Source organism: Mercenaria mercenaria, chromosome 3 (assembly GCF_021730395.1).
Source record: "Mercenaria mercenaria strain notata chromosome 3, MADL_Memer_1, whole genome shotgun sequence".
Lineage (NCBI taxonomy): Eukaryota > Metazoa > Mollusca > Bivalvia > Venerida > Veneridae > Mercenaria > Mercenaria mercenaria.
The window spans coordinates 49,413,846-49,429,804 of NC_069363.1; the positions used below are offsets into that span (position 1 = coordinate 49,413,846).

At 37.7% G+C, this 15,959-nt stretch overlaps 2 protein-coding genes across 2 annotated transcripts; one reads left to right on the forward strand and one right to left on the reverse strand.

The window, feature by feature from the left end:
* The first annotated feature begins 2,301 nt into the window (after nucleotides 1-2,301).
* On the forward strand, nucleotides 2,302-3,987 carry LOC128555892 (jerky protein homolog-like). The gene is made up of 3 exons (XM_053539693.1): nucleotides 2,302-2,316; nucleotides 2,622-2,864; nucleotides 2,956-3,987. The coding sequence occupies exons 1-3, from the start codon at nucleotides 2,302-2,304 to the stop codon at nucleotides 3,985-3,987; spliced, it is 1,290 nt and encodes a 429-aa protein (XP_053395668.1).
* A 2,709-nt stretch (nucleotides 3,988-6,696) lies between these two features.
* LOC123524858 (SCAN domain-containing protein 3-like) lies at nucleotides 6,697-8,282 on the reverse strand. The gene is made up of 3 exons (XM_053539694.1): nucleotides 8,270-8,282; nucleotides 7,681-7,859; nucleotides 6,697-7,224 (listed from the first exon to the last, which is right to left on the reverse strand). Exons 1-3 carry the CDS (start codon nucleotides 8,280-8,282, stop codon nucleotides 6,697-6,699), a joined length of 720 nt encoding a protein of 239 aa, XP_053395669.1.
* Between the last annotated feature and the right edge of the window lie 7,677 nt (nucleotides 8,283-15,959).

Sequence of the window (15,959 nt, forward strand, 5' to 3'; positions counted from 1 at the left end):
AGGTCACACTTAGACTTTAAAGGATAGTGCATTGATGGGCGTGTCCGGTCCATATCTTTGTCAACCATGGATGGATTTTCAAATAACTTGGCATGAATGTGTACCACAGTAAGACGACGTGTCGCGCGCAAGACCCAGGTCCGTGGCTCAAAGGTCAAGGTCACACTTAGAAGGTAAAGGTCATTTTTCATGATAGTGCATTGATGGACGTGTCCGGTCCATATCTTTGTCATTCATGCATGGATTTTAAAATAACTACGCATGAGTGTGTGACACAGTAAGACGACATGTCGCGCGCAAGACCCAGCTCCGTAGGTTAAAGGTCCTAAACTCTAACATCGGCCATAACTTCTCATTCAGAGTGCCATCGGGGGCATATGTCATCCTATGGAGACAGCTCTTGTTTGTTGATTAAATAAACTGTCTTCCTTTGATAATGATATCCTTGCAGTATACACTATCATTATAGTGATAATTCCATTAACTTTGAATTTCAATGTAGTTCAAAACCCCATGTTTTATATATATTTTTGAGACTTTAAAAGTGATTTAGCTGTCCTGCTTTGTATGTTGTCTATAGCCTATAATTATGAGCCGCACCTTGAGAAAACAAACATAGTGCATTTGCGACCAGCATGGATCCAGACCAGCCTGCACATCCACGCAGTCAGGATCCATGCTGTTTGCTAACGGTTTCTATAATTTCAATAGGCTTTGAAAGCGAACAGCATGGATCCTAACCAGACTGCACAATTGTGCAGGCTGGTCTGGATCCATGCTGGTTGCAAAAGCATTAATGTTGGTTTTCTCATGGCGCGGCTCATATTATTTTGTTGTTTTGATTACAGGGAAGGATGGTCACAAATATTTAGGCAGTTGAAATTGAAGAATATAAAATGTATATGTCCTACAGCGTAAGTTATTTCTCTTTGATTTTACAGCAGATTAGGTTTATCTTAAAAGGTATTTAATTAATTCATTTTAAATAATTTAAAACATTTGAATATGTGATATTGACACTGATATCCGTTATTCAGTGCTCTTTTCAAGTAATACAGAAAAGTTATTCCATCGATTAACGTTATTGAATATGTAGCAAAAATAGAGATTTTCTATAATTATAATTTTAAGCTCACTAAATATATAATGTGTTGCATGCATATAATCAAGGGTGAATGTGCAGGTAAATCTTTCCTACTTTGATGTGGTAACAAGAATTTACAACTATTACCACTGAGCTCATTATTAGTCCCATAGTGATTGAAAACCAGTTTTGGCAACTGCAGGATTGCACTTTTTCATCTGTCCATCCTGCCGCTTTTTTGTGCCTGGTCCATAACTCTGTCATCCATCAAGGGATTATGATATTACTTGGCATGAGTGGATAAGTTGATATATAGCAAGAGACCGACTGACTGACTGGTTTTGGATGCTATGGAAACTGAATACAAATAAATGATCTAAGTTAGAAAAATTCATTTCTTTTCCTGTATGATAACATTTTATTTTCTAGGCCAGTAATACCAGTGACATTGAATGGTGGGATGCAAATGCCTTCATGGTAAGAAAAATGTTCAGAAAAGTTCAGAAAACAGGAAAACTAATTGTTTCTGATTTTAGAAAAAAAAAACAGTATCTATAGTTGAATCAGTAAGTAGAGAATTCACTGCGGGTGAATCGGTTTAGGGGATTGTATATGGGTATCCAGCATAAACCCCAAAGTCTGTTGAGCATAAATTGTAGAAAGCCCAAAATTGAGACATCACACACATTTAGAAAATATTTTCAGTTAGCTTTGCTTGTAATATAATTCATGTAAATGAAGTTGAAAATCAAAGTTATTTGATGGTAGTCAGTTTACATTCCCCACTTCTTACTAACACTGGTCCTTCGTAAGTGAAAAAAAAATAACCTTTGCAAAATAAAAGAGTAAGTGCTTGTGTTACACATGATGTGTTCTTGTAATCAGACGTCTAGAAAAGTACCTGCTTGCCACGGTGATGATATCAGGCTCATGACTGTTTTGATGGTAGTCAATGGTGGTAGGGCTTGAATGGCAAGCAGAATGATGGCTTAAAAGTTTGGTTAAAAATGCTGTACCAAGTAATTTGGAGTCACAGAAGCATTTTTTAACAATTTAAGTGGGGCAGCATCAATGTATCCCCACTTTACTTATTATCGGTGGTTACCGATTAACGGTGCAATCCGAAAATCCCGAATATTTACTTCCTGATGAGCACTTCCGGAATTCTTTGTTTACAAAGTTACAGGATATTCCTCAACGTGATTCTTCCGTGAAATATGTCCTTCCTAAGGGTAAGTTACATATTTATTGTATATGAATTGATTGAAAATATATTTTTTTAATTTGTTTTACTGATAAACTTCAATATCTGTCGATGAATAAAGAATAATTCCTCAGAAAAAAATTTGACAGAAGGATTCCCCCTGCCTAAATGACGTCATCGAGCACTGCCTCGCGCACGCGCTTTTTGGCGCCCTTTTTGATAAACAATGCTACTAAACTAAACTTCTGACATTTCATTGTTAAGAACTGAGAAATAAAGATGCATTCAATTTTGTGTACATGTGGTAAGTTTTTTTTTATTATTTCATTACAGTTACCAACCATTGGCAAGGCTACCAAGAGAAGGCGGCTGTATGATACTGGGCTGATAGCAAGGGCATACAAAGATGTAGTCTCTTCTGGGATGTCTGTGTACAAGGCAGCCAGGTTATATGGTATACCAGAGTCCACTCTGCGTGATAGAACCCTTGGACTCCAGCCAGTGACAGGAGAGAAAGAAAATCTACCCAGCAGTGGTCCGCCTCCAACATTTACTGCCCAGGAGGAGCAGAAACTAGTAGAACATATAAGCTACATGGCAAGCATAGGGTATGGCTATACCCGTGCTGAATTTCTCTGCTTGGCATTTGATTGGGCTGTTACTTTAGGAAGGAAGAAACAGTGATCCAGATTTTGCAGCATCATGGTACAAGGGATTCAAAAGACGGAACCCAGATGTAACTTTAGCCAAACCCCAGAAATTGTCTGTGCTTAGAGCAAAGTGTACCTCAGATAAGACCATGGACAAGTATTTTTGTGAACTGGCGAAAGTGTTGAAGAAGCATGACCTTGAGAACCACCCAGAGTTCATCTGGAATGTTGATGAAACGGGTTTAATGATGGAGCACAACCCCCGCCATGTTATATGTATGAAGGGAACAACACCTCAGGCCATAACCTCAAACAGGGGGAAAACAGTGACAATCATTGCTAGTGGAAGTGCAGCAGGCATTAGATTACCGCCATACTATGTATTCCCAGGGATGAGATGGAACCAGGACCTTTTGACAGGGGCTTCTCCAGGATCAGTCGGTACAGTTACAGAGAGCGGATGGTCTAATTCTGCTGTGTTTATGGAATACCTAGAACAGCACTTCCTTAAGCACGTTTCAACCAAGGATCATCCTGTCATAATTTTGTTCGACGGCCACAAGTCCCATGTCAACCTCACACTTTCTACATGGGGAGAGGCAAACAATGTGGTATTCTTTGTGTTGCCACCGCACACCTCGCATGTAACACAACCCCTTGATGTAGGTTGCTTTGGACCGCTTAAGAACATCTACCATAGTGAGTGCCAGGCTTACATGCGCAGGAACCCAGGGATGCAGATCAACCGCTGCAATATAGCAGAAATCTCCAGCAAGGCATACAACAAAGGAGTTTGTGCAGAAAATCTCATAAGTGCTTTCAAGAAGACTGGTGTGTATCCTCTACAGCGGACATCCATAGGAGCTGCAAAGACTACTCCATCCACCATTTACATTGAAAACAAGGAACAGCCAATCAGTGAACCTGCTGAGTCTGTATCATTCCTTGAAAGAAAAAAAATCTTGAAAGTGCTTGAGAAAACAAAGGTACCAGAAAGAGGAAGCCTACCATCATGGGTGATATATCATCTCCATCAAAGAAGTTGCTGATGACTCCAGTTGATCATCCAAAGAAAATTGAAGTCAACAAGAAAGACAAGAAGGGAACATCATCAGAATTACCTGGTCCATCTGGGGAGAAGGTTGTGCTGAAGAAAAACACAAAGAGAGTCAATAAAGCACCATTGTCACCAATCCCTGGTCCATCTGGTGACAGTAACACTTTTGACTCAGAGGAAGACTCCCACAGTGAGATTGCTGAGGAAGATCTTTGTTGTGTTTGTGGAAAGTTCACGCCAGAGCCCATGAACCTGAAGTACACGCTGGAACTTGTGCAGTGGGGACAGTGTGACAAGTGTGGCCACTGGACACACCTTAAATACTGCTGTGATGTGAAGTTTTTAAGGAGGCATGATGAGTTTTTGTGCCACCACTGTGTTTAACTGAATGTGATATGTCTGGTGTAACTGTGATTTTTGACAAAAATGTGATAAATTGCTGTTTGTGATATCATTTATTTATTTTATTCATTTTGTATGCTATAATATACTTTTCTTTTCCACAGCAGATTAAATAATCCAGTAGCCAGAACTTTCAGCTTTGTTTCCTTGTTATTTTTATGTATCTGGATGGAAGTTTAGTGCAGTAGCATTATTTCCCACAATTCCACTGATAATTGATATCTGTAAACATCCAAGATGGTGACCATGGTCGGTCAATATGTGACCTAATATTTCCGATAAATGCGTTCCCAGGTGAATAAAATTAACTTTTAATGAAAATAAGATAATTTTTATTTAAAATGAGATAAATTTTGGTAAGCATATAAATTAAATGTTGTGTATAGTGGAATATCAATCATTAATACACCGATAATTGGTAAACCAAGGCTATAGAAGGGCTTTTATGATTTGGTGAATTTATAAAAAAAAATATGGACCTATTAAATTGTTAATTTGGAACTGGTGGCCAGAGCATTAAAATATATTCTGCAGCCTTTGGTTCATAGGTCTTAATGTGAATTTCGGAGTTTATCATTTTATGTGTTTTATTGTAGGTATGACATTTTGTCACTGGAGCCACAAGGGCCAGAGGACGATGCGGGTATAAATGCGGCTGCAAATTCTTGTAAGTTGGACACCAGGGGTCACACTGGCCTTAAATTTCTCTGAGTCACTGCTTTTTTGCCAAGCGCCTAAAATCGTACGCGGCGCGACAAGCTTTTTAACAGCAACTGTTATCTTCCATGCCATGGACTATGCAGTTAATACACTGTGTGTATGTATACAAGGCTGCAAGTGTTTATACCTTTAAGAGAATATTATTAACTTAAAAATATAATTCCATGACAGAATCAGAGAGAAACATCTGTCATGAAATTATATTTCAAATTAATAGTATACTGAAAAAGGCATACAAACTTAACATGTTAAAAAATATATGAAGCAAAAACAAACATTTATTAAGTTATATCTTTAATGAGACATGTATTCATGTATTGATTCATGATCATAATATAAAGATGATTCCATCAACTTATTCATTTTCATAGTCTTTAATCTTTACTGTTTTGTAAACACTGTTTAAAACATATGCATTTGTCTTTGATTCTTACACAAAGTCACTTTAAAATCCTTCTTTGTTTACTGTTTTGTAAACACTGTTTAAAACATATGTATTTGTCTTTGATTCTTACACAATGTCACTTTAAAATCCTTTTTTGTTTCTTAGATCCCCACAAGTTGAACGCTCTTTTGTAGTCAAATTTACTGATTTCTGGTCCATCTACACTTAAAATCATTAGATTTTCCAGATTGTCTTCACAAATCTTACTTCTCAGGGAAGTTTTAATTAAGTTTTGCTTACTAAATCCTCTTTCACAGTCTGCTGTGGATACAGGTAGTGCAAAAAACCTCTCCGCTACTTCAGCTGAAGCAGGGAACACTGATTTGTTTTTGATTGCTAAATTTGCACAAGAGTGTGTCTCAGTCACAGATCTGTTCCCACTGTCATGGGTAGCCCTTGCGAATTGAACAAAAGCTGATAATTCAGACTTGGAACCCTCAATACCTACAGAGCCTAAGTAGTCACTGATTGTTTCTAAATCATTGGAAAGATCTTTGGCCTTGAGCAAGGGATTGAACATGTTGCTCATTGATGTGAGAATAGCCCCATCAGCATTATCAGAAAACCTATCATTTAAGCTTTTGACCATTCTGTCAACAAACTGATCACACACATTGACAGATTCTGTTCTTTGTTTTTCACTGTCCCTAATTGTATGACCTTCAAACTCAAAGGTAAAGAGACCATCAGAGTCGAGGGTTGGCTCTGCAGGGGCGACCTTAAGAAAACCTTGTAACCTTTCCCCAGACTTAGAGTCACGAAGATCCTCAAGCATGCTAATGGTAGAGGTAAGTAAGGGTGAAACCTCAGAATACTGCAAGTCCTTTTTCTGGTACATTTTGGAGAGGATGGCCAGAGGCTTGAGGACATCACAAAGGAAGTGGGCAACATACAGGAACTTGTATGTAGTGATAGGCTTGTAGAGACTCAAGGCCTTCCCAGAGTTCTCTTCAAGGAATACAGAAATGAGACTTGGGTAATTTGTGACCAGGGCATCTACAGACCCTTCAAAACTTAACCAACGGGTATGAAACACTTCCTGAAACCTTTTGGCTTGACCTTGAAGGATAGACTGAATAGCAGAAAGACTTGACATGTTTTTGGGGGAGTATTTGAAGTATTTGTAAATAGAATTCAAAATCTCCTGGAACTTGACCAAATAGGGAATGTGTCTGCACCAGTACTGCAACTAAGAGCCAAGCGATGGGCAATGCAGTGGTTGGCTAGAACCCCAGGAACATGATTTTTTAACCTTGTGACAACCCCAGATTTATTCCCAACCATAACAGCTGCCCCATCAGTACTGACTCCACACAAATTTGAAATGTCAATCCCCTTTTTGCCCAACATTTCCAAAACCTTACCAAAAATACTCTCAGAATTTGCCCTATTTAATTGGTTAATGCCTAAAAAGTAGGTATGTGGCTCTACTGTCCCAAAATCATTGGTTTCTAACACTCTAATATAGCTTATCAAATTTTGATGCACAGAAATATCTGTGCTTTCATCAAACATCAAACTGAATTTCCCCGATTGTTTCACCTTAACAAGTAAATCTTCCCTCGGTACATCAGCTAGACAGTCTTGGAACTCGCCAATGCTGGTGTTGTGCTCGTAGGTGGTATGACTATCAACTTTCAAGTCACTCAGTTGTGATACACCCTGAAAATAAGTAATAATAATAATTATAAAACATTGTGGTTAGTAAAACAAGATACTATTAGTAACAGGAACTGCTTGATACCTGTAAATAAACAAGATACTATTAGTAACTGGAACTGTTTGATACCTGTCAAAAACAAGATACTATTAGTAACAGGAACTGCTTTATACCTGCAAAAAACAACATACTATTATTAACTGGAACTGCCCGATACCTGCAAAAAATAAAGGTCTGCTCACGTAATGCTTTTCTCTGAAAAAAAAAACAACAACAGAAAGAAGTAGCTAAAACTGGAGATAATAAAATAAATAACCATTACAACAGTCAACAATTCTTACCGTAAAAAACTTGGAATGACCCACACAGTTACATGAAATAAATATTATACAAACCTCATTGCCTTGTTTTGATTTCATTTAATATGAATTTCTCAAATACTTTAAATTTATGTATACCTGTCTTATGCACAGATCGTTCAGTGCCGGAACAACTGAACTTGGTAGATTCTGTTTTGCTGAGAAGTAGACGTTTTTAAGTGCCGCAATCACTGCTGTCTCACTTTTATTGGTGGCCACTTGCGGGGCAGATATCATGAATGTTGACAATTTTGTAGCATCAGCAGCATTTCTGTGTTCTAAATTGAAAAAAAAAAAAAAACTTTCAAAATTAAGTAAACAGTTCGCTTTTTATTGCAGAATTTATTTTTATCAGAAAATATTTTTGCTGACACACTTTTAATTAAGAATCTTAACTTTAAAGTTTAACTGTCAATAGTTGCCTAGAAAAATACCACTGTTTGAAAATCTCAATTACCTTTAGTTTTCGCATGCTTCGATACAGAATCATTTTTGAGAACTGAACAGCCAGAAGTGAACGAGTTTGAATTTTGCGATTTTATGCAAATGTCACAAAACATTAATTTTGTATCAGCTTCATATCTGAGCCATGAATGCTTATTTTTCCAAGATTCCTGAAAGTAACGAACAGGTGATTTTTGAATTTTGGCCCTCTTAGAGGGTGGAGTATTTGAAGAATTTCGAATACGTTTAGGAGCCATTTTAGAGAATGACAATTTCATCAATTTTCATTTCTTATTTATAGCAACGGTAATCGCGATCTGTTTGTTTTCTGTTTTCTTTTGAAGTTTACAACTACCGATAATTACCAACTAATTTCTCACCGTGTCCTTTAATTTTCTACTACTGCCGAAACAGTTTGCAACAAACTGCAACATTTTTCTTTCATCTGTGCCCCGACCGACTGGATTATCTTTAAAGAGAGCCATCAATTATCCAATCAATAAACTAATTGTCATAATCGCCAGGCTTTAATCGGCTATTCAAGCATAACTATTGTCTCAATGATTGCAAATTGGCCGCACATGTCAAAACACAAGTCGGATGTTTTTCACACGCTTCGCATTCGGACTGCGTATCGATTTTTCACGCCAAATAATTGCCACGTGGACGAGGTAAACTGTAAACCAGTCAAAGGTCAAAAATTATTTCAAACAAATATGGCTTCTGACAACTTTCGCCACTCGAGATTTTTTGGAGCCAATTTTATTTTTTTGTCGCAAATGGCTCAAGTGGCGATCGACAGCGTGACCCCTGGACATCTAAATTCTGTTTGTACTGATACAAGAACTACAACTGCGGTAGCTTTCTGTATTACTTAAAAATATGTTGAGTGAAATTAATCTGTTTGTTTGTTGTTGTTTTTTCATTTTTAGCTAATCATGAGCTATTGTGGTCACTCACTGTCTGTGGGCTGTCTGACCTTTCCATCATAATTTTGTTCATCTTACATATCTGAAACTGTTGGAAATTGATAACATTTGGCCAGGATGTTTCTTAGGTGGTCCTCCTTGAAAGGTGTTCAAGCAGATTTGCTTAGTTGGTCAAAGGGGCTACCAGATCTATATAATATGATGGTCTTTAACACAGATATAGATATCTGCTGACCTGTGTTTGGTAGCTGTTTCTTGTTATGCTCCGCTTTGTCCGTCCGTCCATCCGTCCGTCACACTTTTGTCCAGAGTATAACTTGAAAAGTAATAAATTAAATGGCATTTAATTGTCACTTCAAAAGTGCAGTGTCAAAGAATCATAACTCTACCTTACCTTGTTTTTAGCTCACCTGTCACAAAGTGACAAGGTGAGCTTTTGTGATCGCGCAGCGTCCGGCGTCCGTCCGTCCGTAAACTAAAACTACGTCAGTAGGTCTTAAAATAGAAAAACCTTGTGACCTCTCTAGAGGCCATACTTTTGAATGGATCTTTATGAAAATTGGTCAGAATGTTCACCCTGATGATATCTAGATCAGGTTCGAAACTGGGACACGTGCGGTCAATAACTAGGTCAGTAGGTCAAATATAAAAAAACCTTGTGACCTCTCTAGAGGCTGTATTTTCATGGGATCTGTATGGAAAGTTGGTCAGAATGTTCATCTTGATGATATCTAGGTCAGGTTCGAAACGGGGTCAACTGTGGCCAAAATCTGGGTCGGGGTCGAAAAAAAAACTTTGGCCCTCTCTAGAGGCCCTCTTTCAAAGGGATCTTCATAAAAATTGTTCAGATGTTCCCCTTTGATAATTTTTAGGTCAAGTTCAAAGGGGTCAATGCAGTAAATAACAGGTCAGTTGGTCAAATAAAAAAAAACCCTTGTGCCCTCTCTAGAGGCCAATTTTTCAGGGGATCTGTATGAAATTTGGGTCTGAATTTATCTTGATGATATCTAGTCAAGTTTGAAACGGGGTAAACTGCAGTAAAAAACGGGTCATAGGTCAAAAAATAGAAAACCGGTGACCTCTCTAGAGGCCTACTTTCAAAGGATCTTCATAAAATTGGTCTTTTGTTCCCCTTTTCGATATCTACGCAAGTTCGAAACGGGTCACTTTGGGTCAATACTGGGGATAGGAAATAAAAAAAAAACCCTTGTGACCTCTCTGAGCAATTTTTTCAAGGGATCTTCATGAAAATTGGTAAAAATTTTTATTTGATGATATCTAGGTCGGTTCAAAACGGGGTCACATGAGTGAAAAACTGGTCACTATGCCCAAAATAAAAAAACGTCAACTCGTCAAAATGGGCATGTGGGAACAGGTGACTTTCGGACCTCATGGTCCTCTTGTTTAATTATTCCCTTAATAAAAAAGGCTTGTCCAGAGCATTATTGAAAAGTTTTAAAGGCATTTTGTTTAAAAACTTCAAAGTGCAGTGTAAAAGAATAAAACTCTATTTTTCCTAGTTTTTTAGCTCAAGTCACTTGTGACAAGGTAGCTTTTGTGATTGCCGCGTCTGTCGTCCTAAACTTTTTCTTGTGACCATCTAGGGGCACATTTTTTTTGGATCTTTATGAAGGATGTCTGAAATTTTACTTTATGATATCTAGGTAAGTTCGAAAACTGGGTCACATGCGGCCAAAAAATAGGGCGTAGGTCTAAAAATGAAAAACCTTTTGACCCCTTTTAAGGCCTACTTTTCAATGGATCTTCATGAAAGTTGGTCAGACTGTTCACCTTGATGATATCTAGGTCAAGTTCGAAACTGGGTCATGTGCCTTCAAAAACTAGGTCAGTAGGTCAAATAATAGAAAAACCTTGTGACCTCTCTAGAGGCCATATTTTTCATGGGATCTTTATGAAAATTGGTCTGAATATTTATCTTGATGATATCTAGGTCAAGTTCGAAACTGAGTCACATGCATTCCAAAACTAGGTCAGTAGGTCTAAAAATAGAAAAACCTTGTGACCTCTCTAGAGGCCATATTTTTCAATGGATCTTCATGAAAGTTGGTCAGTATGTTCAACTTGATGATATCTAGGTCAAATTTGAAACTGGGTCATGTGCCATCAAAAACTAGGTCAGTAGGTCAAATAATAAAAAACCTTGTGACCTCTCTAAAGGCCATATTTTTCATGGGATCTGTATGAAAGTTGGTCTGAATGTTCATCTTGATCATATCTAGGTCAAGTTCGAAACTGGGTCAGGTGCGGTCAAAAACTAGGTCAGTAGGTCTAAAAATAGGAAAACCTTGTGACCTCTAGAAGCCATACTTGTGAATGGATCTTCATGAAAATTGGTCAGAATGTTTACCTTGATGATATCTAGGTCAAGTTTTAAACTGGATCACATGCCATCAATAACTAGGTCAGTAGGTCAAATAATAGAAAAACCTTGTGACCTCTCTAGAGGCCATATTTTTCATGGGATCTGTATGAAAGTTGGTCTGAATGTTCATCTTGGTGATATCTAAATCAAGTTTGAAACTGGGTCAACTATGATCAAAAACTAGGTCAGTAGGTCTAAAAATAGAAAAACCATGTGACCTCTCTAGAGGCCATAATTTGGAATGGATCTTCATGAAAATTAGTCAGAATGTTCATCTTGATGATATCTAAGTCAGGTTTGAAACTGGGTCAACTGTTGTCAAAAACTAGGTCAGTAGGTCTTAAAATAGAAAAACCTTGTGACCTCTCTAGAGGCCATACTTTTGAATGGATCTTCATGAAAATTGATCAGAATGTTCACCTTAATGATATCTAGATCAAATTCGAAAACTGGGTCACGTGCCATCAATAACTAGGTCAGTAGGTCAAATAATAAAAAACCTTGTGACCTCTCTAGAGACCATATTTTTCAATGGATTTTCATGAAAATTGGTCAGAATTTTTATCTTGATGATATCTAGGTCAGGTTTAAAACTTGGTCACATGAGCTCAAAAACTAGGTCACTATGTCAAATAATAGAAAAAATGACCTCATACTCAGCTCAAAACTGGGTCAAGTGGGGACAGGGGAGCGATTCAGGACCATCATGGTCCTCTTGTTTAATTATTTAAGTAATAACGGCATTTCATTGAAACTTCACAAAATGATAGAGGCCATTGACGGGAAGTGCAGTGTCGAAGAACCATAACTCTACTTTACCTAGTTTTTTAAATCATCTCCTTTATTATACAAAATAAGGCTTGTCCGGAGTATAACTTGAAAAGTATTGATGGCATTTGATTGAAACTTTACATAATCATAGAGGCTATTGAGACAAAGTGAACGAATCATAACTCTGCCTCACCTAGTTTTTGAGTCGGCTAAAGGCTGAAAGCCTTTTGACGAGTCCTTGCTATCCAACGATTCTCTAAATGGACCAAATAACACAGTGAAGGGATGTAGTTCCATTAGATTTCTCAAACTTCAAACAGTTCACTGCATGAATGAAGTTAAGTTGTGTCAATTCCCTTTGCTATGACCAATATACGATGTAATCTGTCATATTTATGACTTGTAATTGTGCAATACTCGAATGTAACTCATTAAGCATAAATGTACATTTTAAGAATTGCGCAGGCTTACAAAGCTTGGGTAACATCCAGCGAAAGACAAAAAATAGTTCCACAGGGCTCCAGATAAGATGCGTATTAGCGTAAATTATGTATAGAAATAATGCAAATACGCATGTCTAATAATTTCTAAGCGTATAAAAACGTATATAAAATTACAGAAATGCACACAATGCTTTTTTAAAAACAAAATCTGAATCGTCTGGATGCGATAGGTAACATAGCCGATCAGCCTTTATTTTCCCACATTGAACGTAAACACGCATCGTATGATTTCTATAAACTTTGCGTGGTTGAATTTTGCAGTCAGTAAACGGATAAATTATCGGAAGAAGAAGCTCTTACTGGTTTGTTTAGTTACTACTGATATTAAAAATGATTTTAATTCTTATTTTTCGAGAAATAAACAAATCGGCGAAACATTAAATTGTATTTTCTTGTAGTTTTTTGAAATCGAAAGTAGATCGTCTATGTTTGGCTGCTTTGACGAAACGAAACAACTTTTTTATGAAAAGATTTAAATAAGAGGTAATTTAACCGTAAACTTCAATGTCAGATACTGCCAACTGCTGCTAAATGTCTTCGTATCATCACAATTTGTAAAATATATTGTTCAAACTGGAGAAAAGTGTAATCATATCCGGATATAATATTTTGGGTAAATATCGAGCTGTGTTATGAAATTTTAAGAAAAAAACTAAAAACAAACTGAAACTGGTAGACTATACTGTCAGTACATCAATCATTAGCCGACTCAGGCCATTCAGGCCTTTGATTTAATTATCTCCCTTTATTATAAAAGCATAGAACCATAACTCTACTTTACCTAGTTTTTTTAATCATCTCCCTTTATTATACAAAATAAGGCTTGTCCGGAGCATTACTTGAAAAGAATTGATGACATTTGACTGAATTTTCACAGAATCGTAGAGGCCAGTGAGACAAATTGCAATGTCAAAGAATCATATTTCTACCTTTCCTTGTTTTTGAATTATCTCCCTTTATTATTCAAAATAAGGCTTGTCCGGAGCATTACTTGAAAAGTATTTATTGCATTTCATTGAAACTTCACAAAATGATAGAGACTGTTGACGGGAAGTGCAGTGTCAAAGAAACATAACTCTACTTTACCTAAAAGTATTATTGGCATTTCATTGAACTTAACAAAATGATGAGGCAATTAATGGGAAGTGCAATGTCAAAAAAAGAACCATAACTCTACCTACTCTAGTTTTTGAATTATATCCCTTTATTCAATTTTCTTCTTTTTATTGTCACTATTTTTTAGCTCACCTGTCACAAAGTGACAAGGTGAGCTTTTGTGATCGCGCGGTGTCCGTAAACTTTCGCTTGTGACCACTCTAGAGGTCACATTTTTCTTGGGATCTTTATGAAAGTTGGTCAGAATGTTCATCTTGATGATATCTAGGTCAAGTTCGAAACTGGATCACGTGCCCTCAAAAACTAGGTCAGTAGGTCTAAAAATAGAAAAACCTTGGGACCTCTCTAGAGGCCATATATTTATGCCCCCCTTTGAAAAAGGAGGGGTATATTGTTTTGCAGATGTCGGTCGGTCTGTCGGTCGGTCGGTCGGTCGTAATGTAGACCTATCCGTTTCCGGATGATAACTCAAGAACGCTTGGGCCTAGGATCATGAAAGTTGATAGGGAGGTTGGTCATCACCAGTAGATGACCCCTATTGATTTTGAGGTCTGTATGTCAAAGGTCAAGGTCACAGTGACCCTGAATAGTAAAACGGTTTCCGGATGATAACTCAATAACACTTGGGCCTAGGATCATGAAAGTTGATAGGGAGGTTGGTCATGACCAGCAAATGACCCCTATTGATTTTGAGGTCAGTATGTTAAAGGTCAAGGTCACAGTGACCCTGAACAGTAAAACAGTTTCCGGATGATAACTCAAGACGCTTAGGCCTAGGATCACGAAAGTTGATAGGGAGGTTGGTCATGACCAGCAGGTGACCCTATTGATTTTGAGGTCAGTATGTCAAAGGTCAAGGTCACAGTGACCAGGAACAGTAAAATGGTTTCCAGGCAATAACTCAAGAACACTTGGGCCTAGTGTCAGGAAAATTGATAGTTAGGTTGGCCATGACCAGCAGATGACCCCTATTGATTTTGAGGTCAGTATGTTAAAGGTCAAGGTCACAGTGACCCTGAACAGTAAAACAGTTTCCGGATGTTAACTCAAGAACGCTTAGGCCTAGGATCACGAAAGTTGATAGGGAGGTTGGTCATGACCAGCAGGTGACCCCTATTGATTTTGAGGTCATTGGGTCAAAGGTCAAGGTCACATTGACCAGGAACAGTTAAATGGTTTCTGATCTTCTTGTCCAAAACCATAGGGCCTAGGGCTTTGATATTTGGTATGTAGCAAAATCTAGTGGTCCTCTACCAAGATTGTTCAGATTATTTCCCTGGGGTCAAATATGGCCCCACCCCTAGGGTCACATGGTTTATATAGCCTTATATAGGAAAAAAACTTTGAAAAACCTCTTGTCCAAAACCACAGGGCCTAGGGCTTTGATATTTTGTATATGACATCATCTAGTGATCCTCTACTAAGATTATTCAAATTATTCCCCAAGGGTCAAATATGGCTCCGCCCTGTGGGTCACATGGTTTACATATACTTATTTACAGTGTGCATATAATTTCTGTTCCTTGTGCAATTACTAAATGCATCAAGGGGGGCATTTCGTGTTCGACGAGCTCTTGTTTACAAGATCTTCATGAAAATTGGTCAGAATGTTCATCTTGATGATATCTAGGTCAATTTCGAAACTGGGTCACGTGCCTTCAAAAACTAGGTCAGTAGGTCAAATAATAGAAAAACCTTGTAACCTCTCTAAAGGCCATATTTTTCATGGGATCTGTATGAAAGTTGGTCTGAATGTTCGTCTTGATGATATCTAGGTCAAGTTCGAAACTGGGTCACGTGCGGTCAAAAACTAGGTCAGTAGGTCTAAAAATAGAAAAACCTTATGTCCTCTCTAGAGGCCATATATTTCATGAGATCTTCATGAAAATTGGTCATAATGTTCACCTTGGTGATATCTAGGTCAAGTTCGAAAGTGGGTCACATCCCCTCAAAAACTAGGTCAGTAGGTCAAATAATAGAAAATCCTTGTGACCTCTCTAGAGGCCATATTTTTCATGGGATATGTATGAAGTTGGTCTGAATGTTCATCTTGATGATATCTAGTTCAAGTTCGAAAGTGGGTCATGTGCCATCAAAAACTAGGTCAGAGGCAGATAAAAGAAAAACCTTGTACCTCTTAAAGGGCCAATCTACTATCAAAATGCAAGCAATGCCGCCTGTCTTTTTAAAAGTACGTATTTCACGCGATCATCCGATAGGAAGTCGGCTACA

Bases quoted from the DNA above. Each gene is read 5' to 3' on its own strand.
- LOC123524858 (XM_053539694.1), bottom strand. The intron at 7,225-7,680 runs GTATACATAAAT...ACTTATTTTCAG, and splicing joins ACGATCTGTGCATAAGACAG to GGTGTATCACAACTGAGTGA.
- LOC128555892 (XM_053539693.1), top strand. The intron at 2,865-2,955 runs GTAGAACATATA...CTGTTACTTTAG, and splicing joins CCCAGGAGGAGCAGAAACTA to GAAGGAAGAAACAGTGATCC.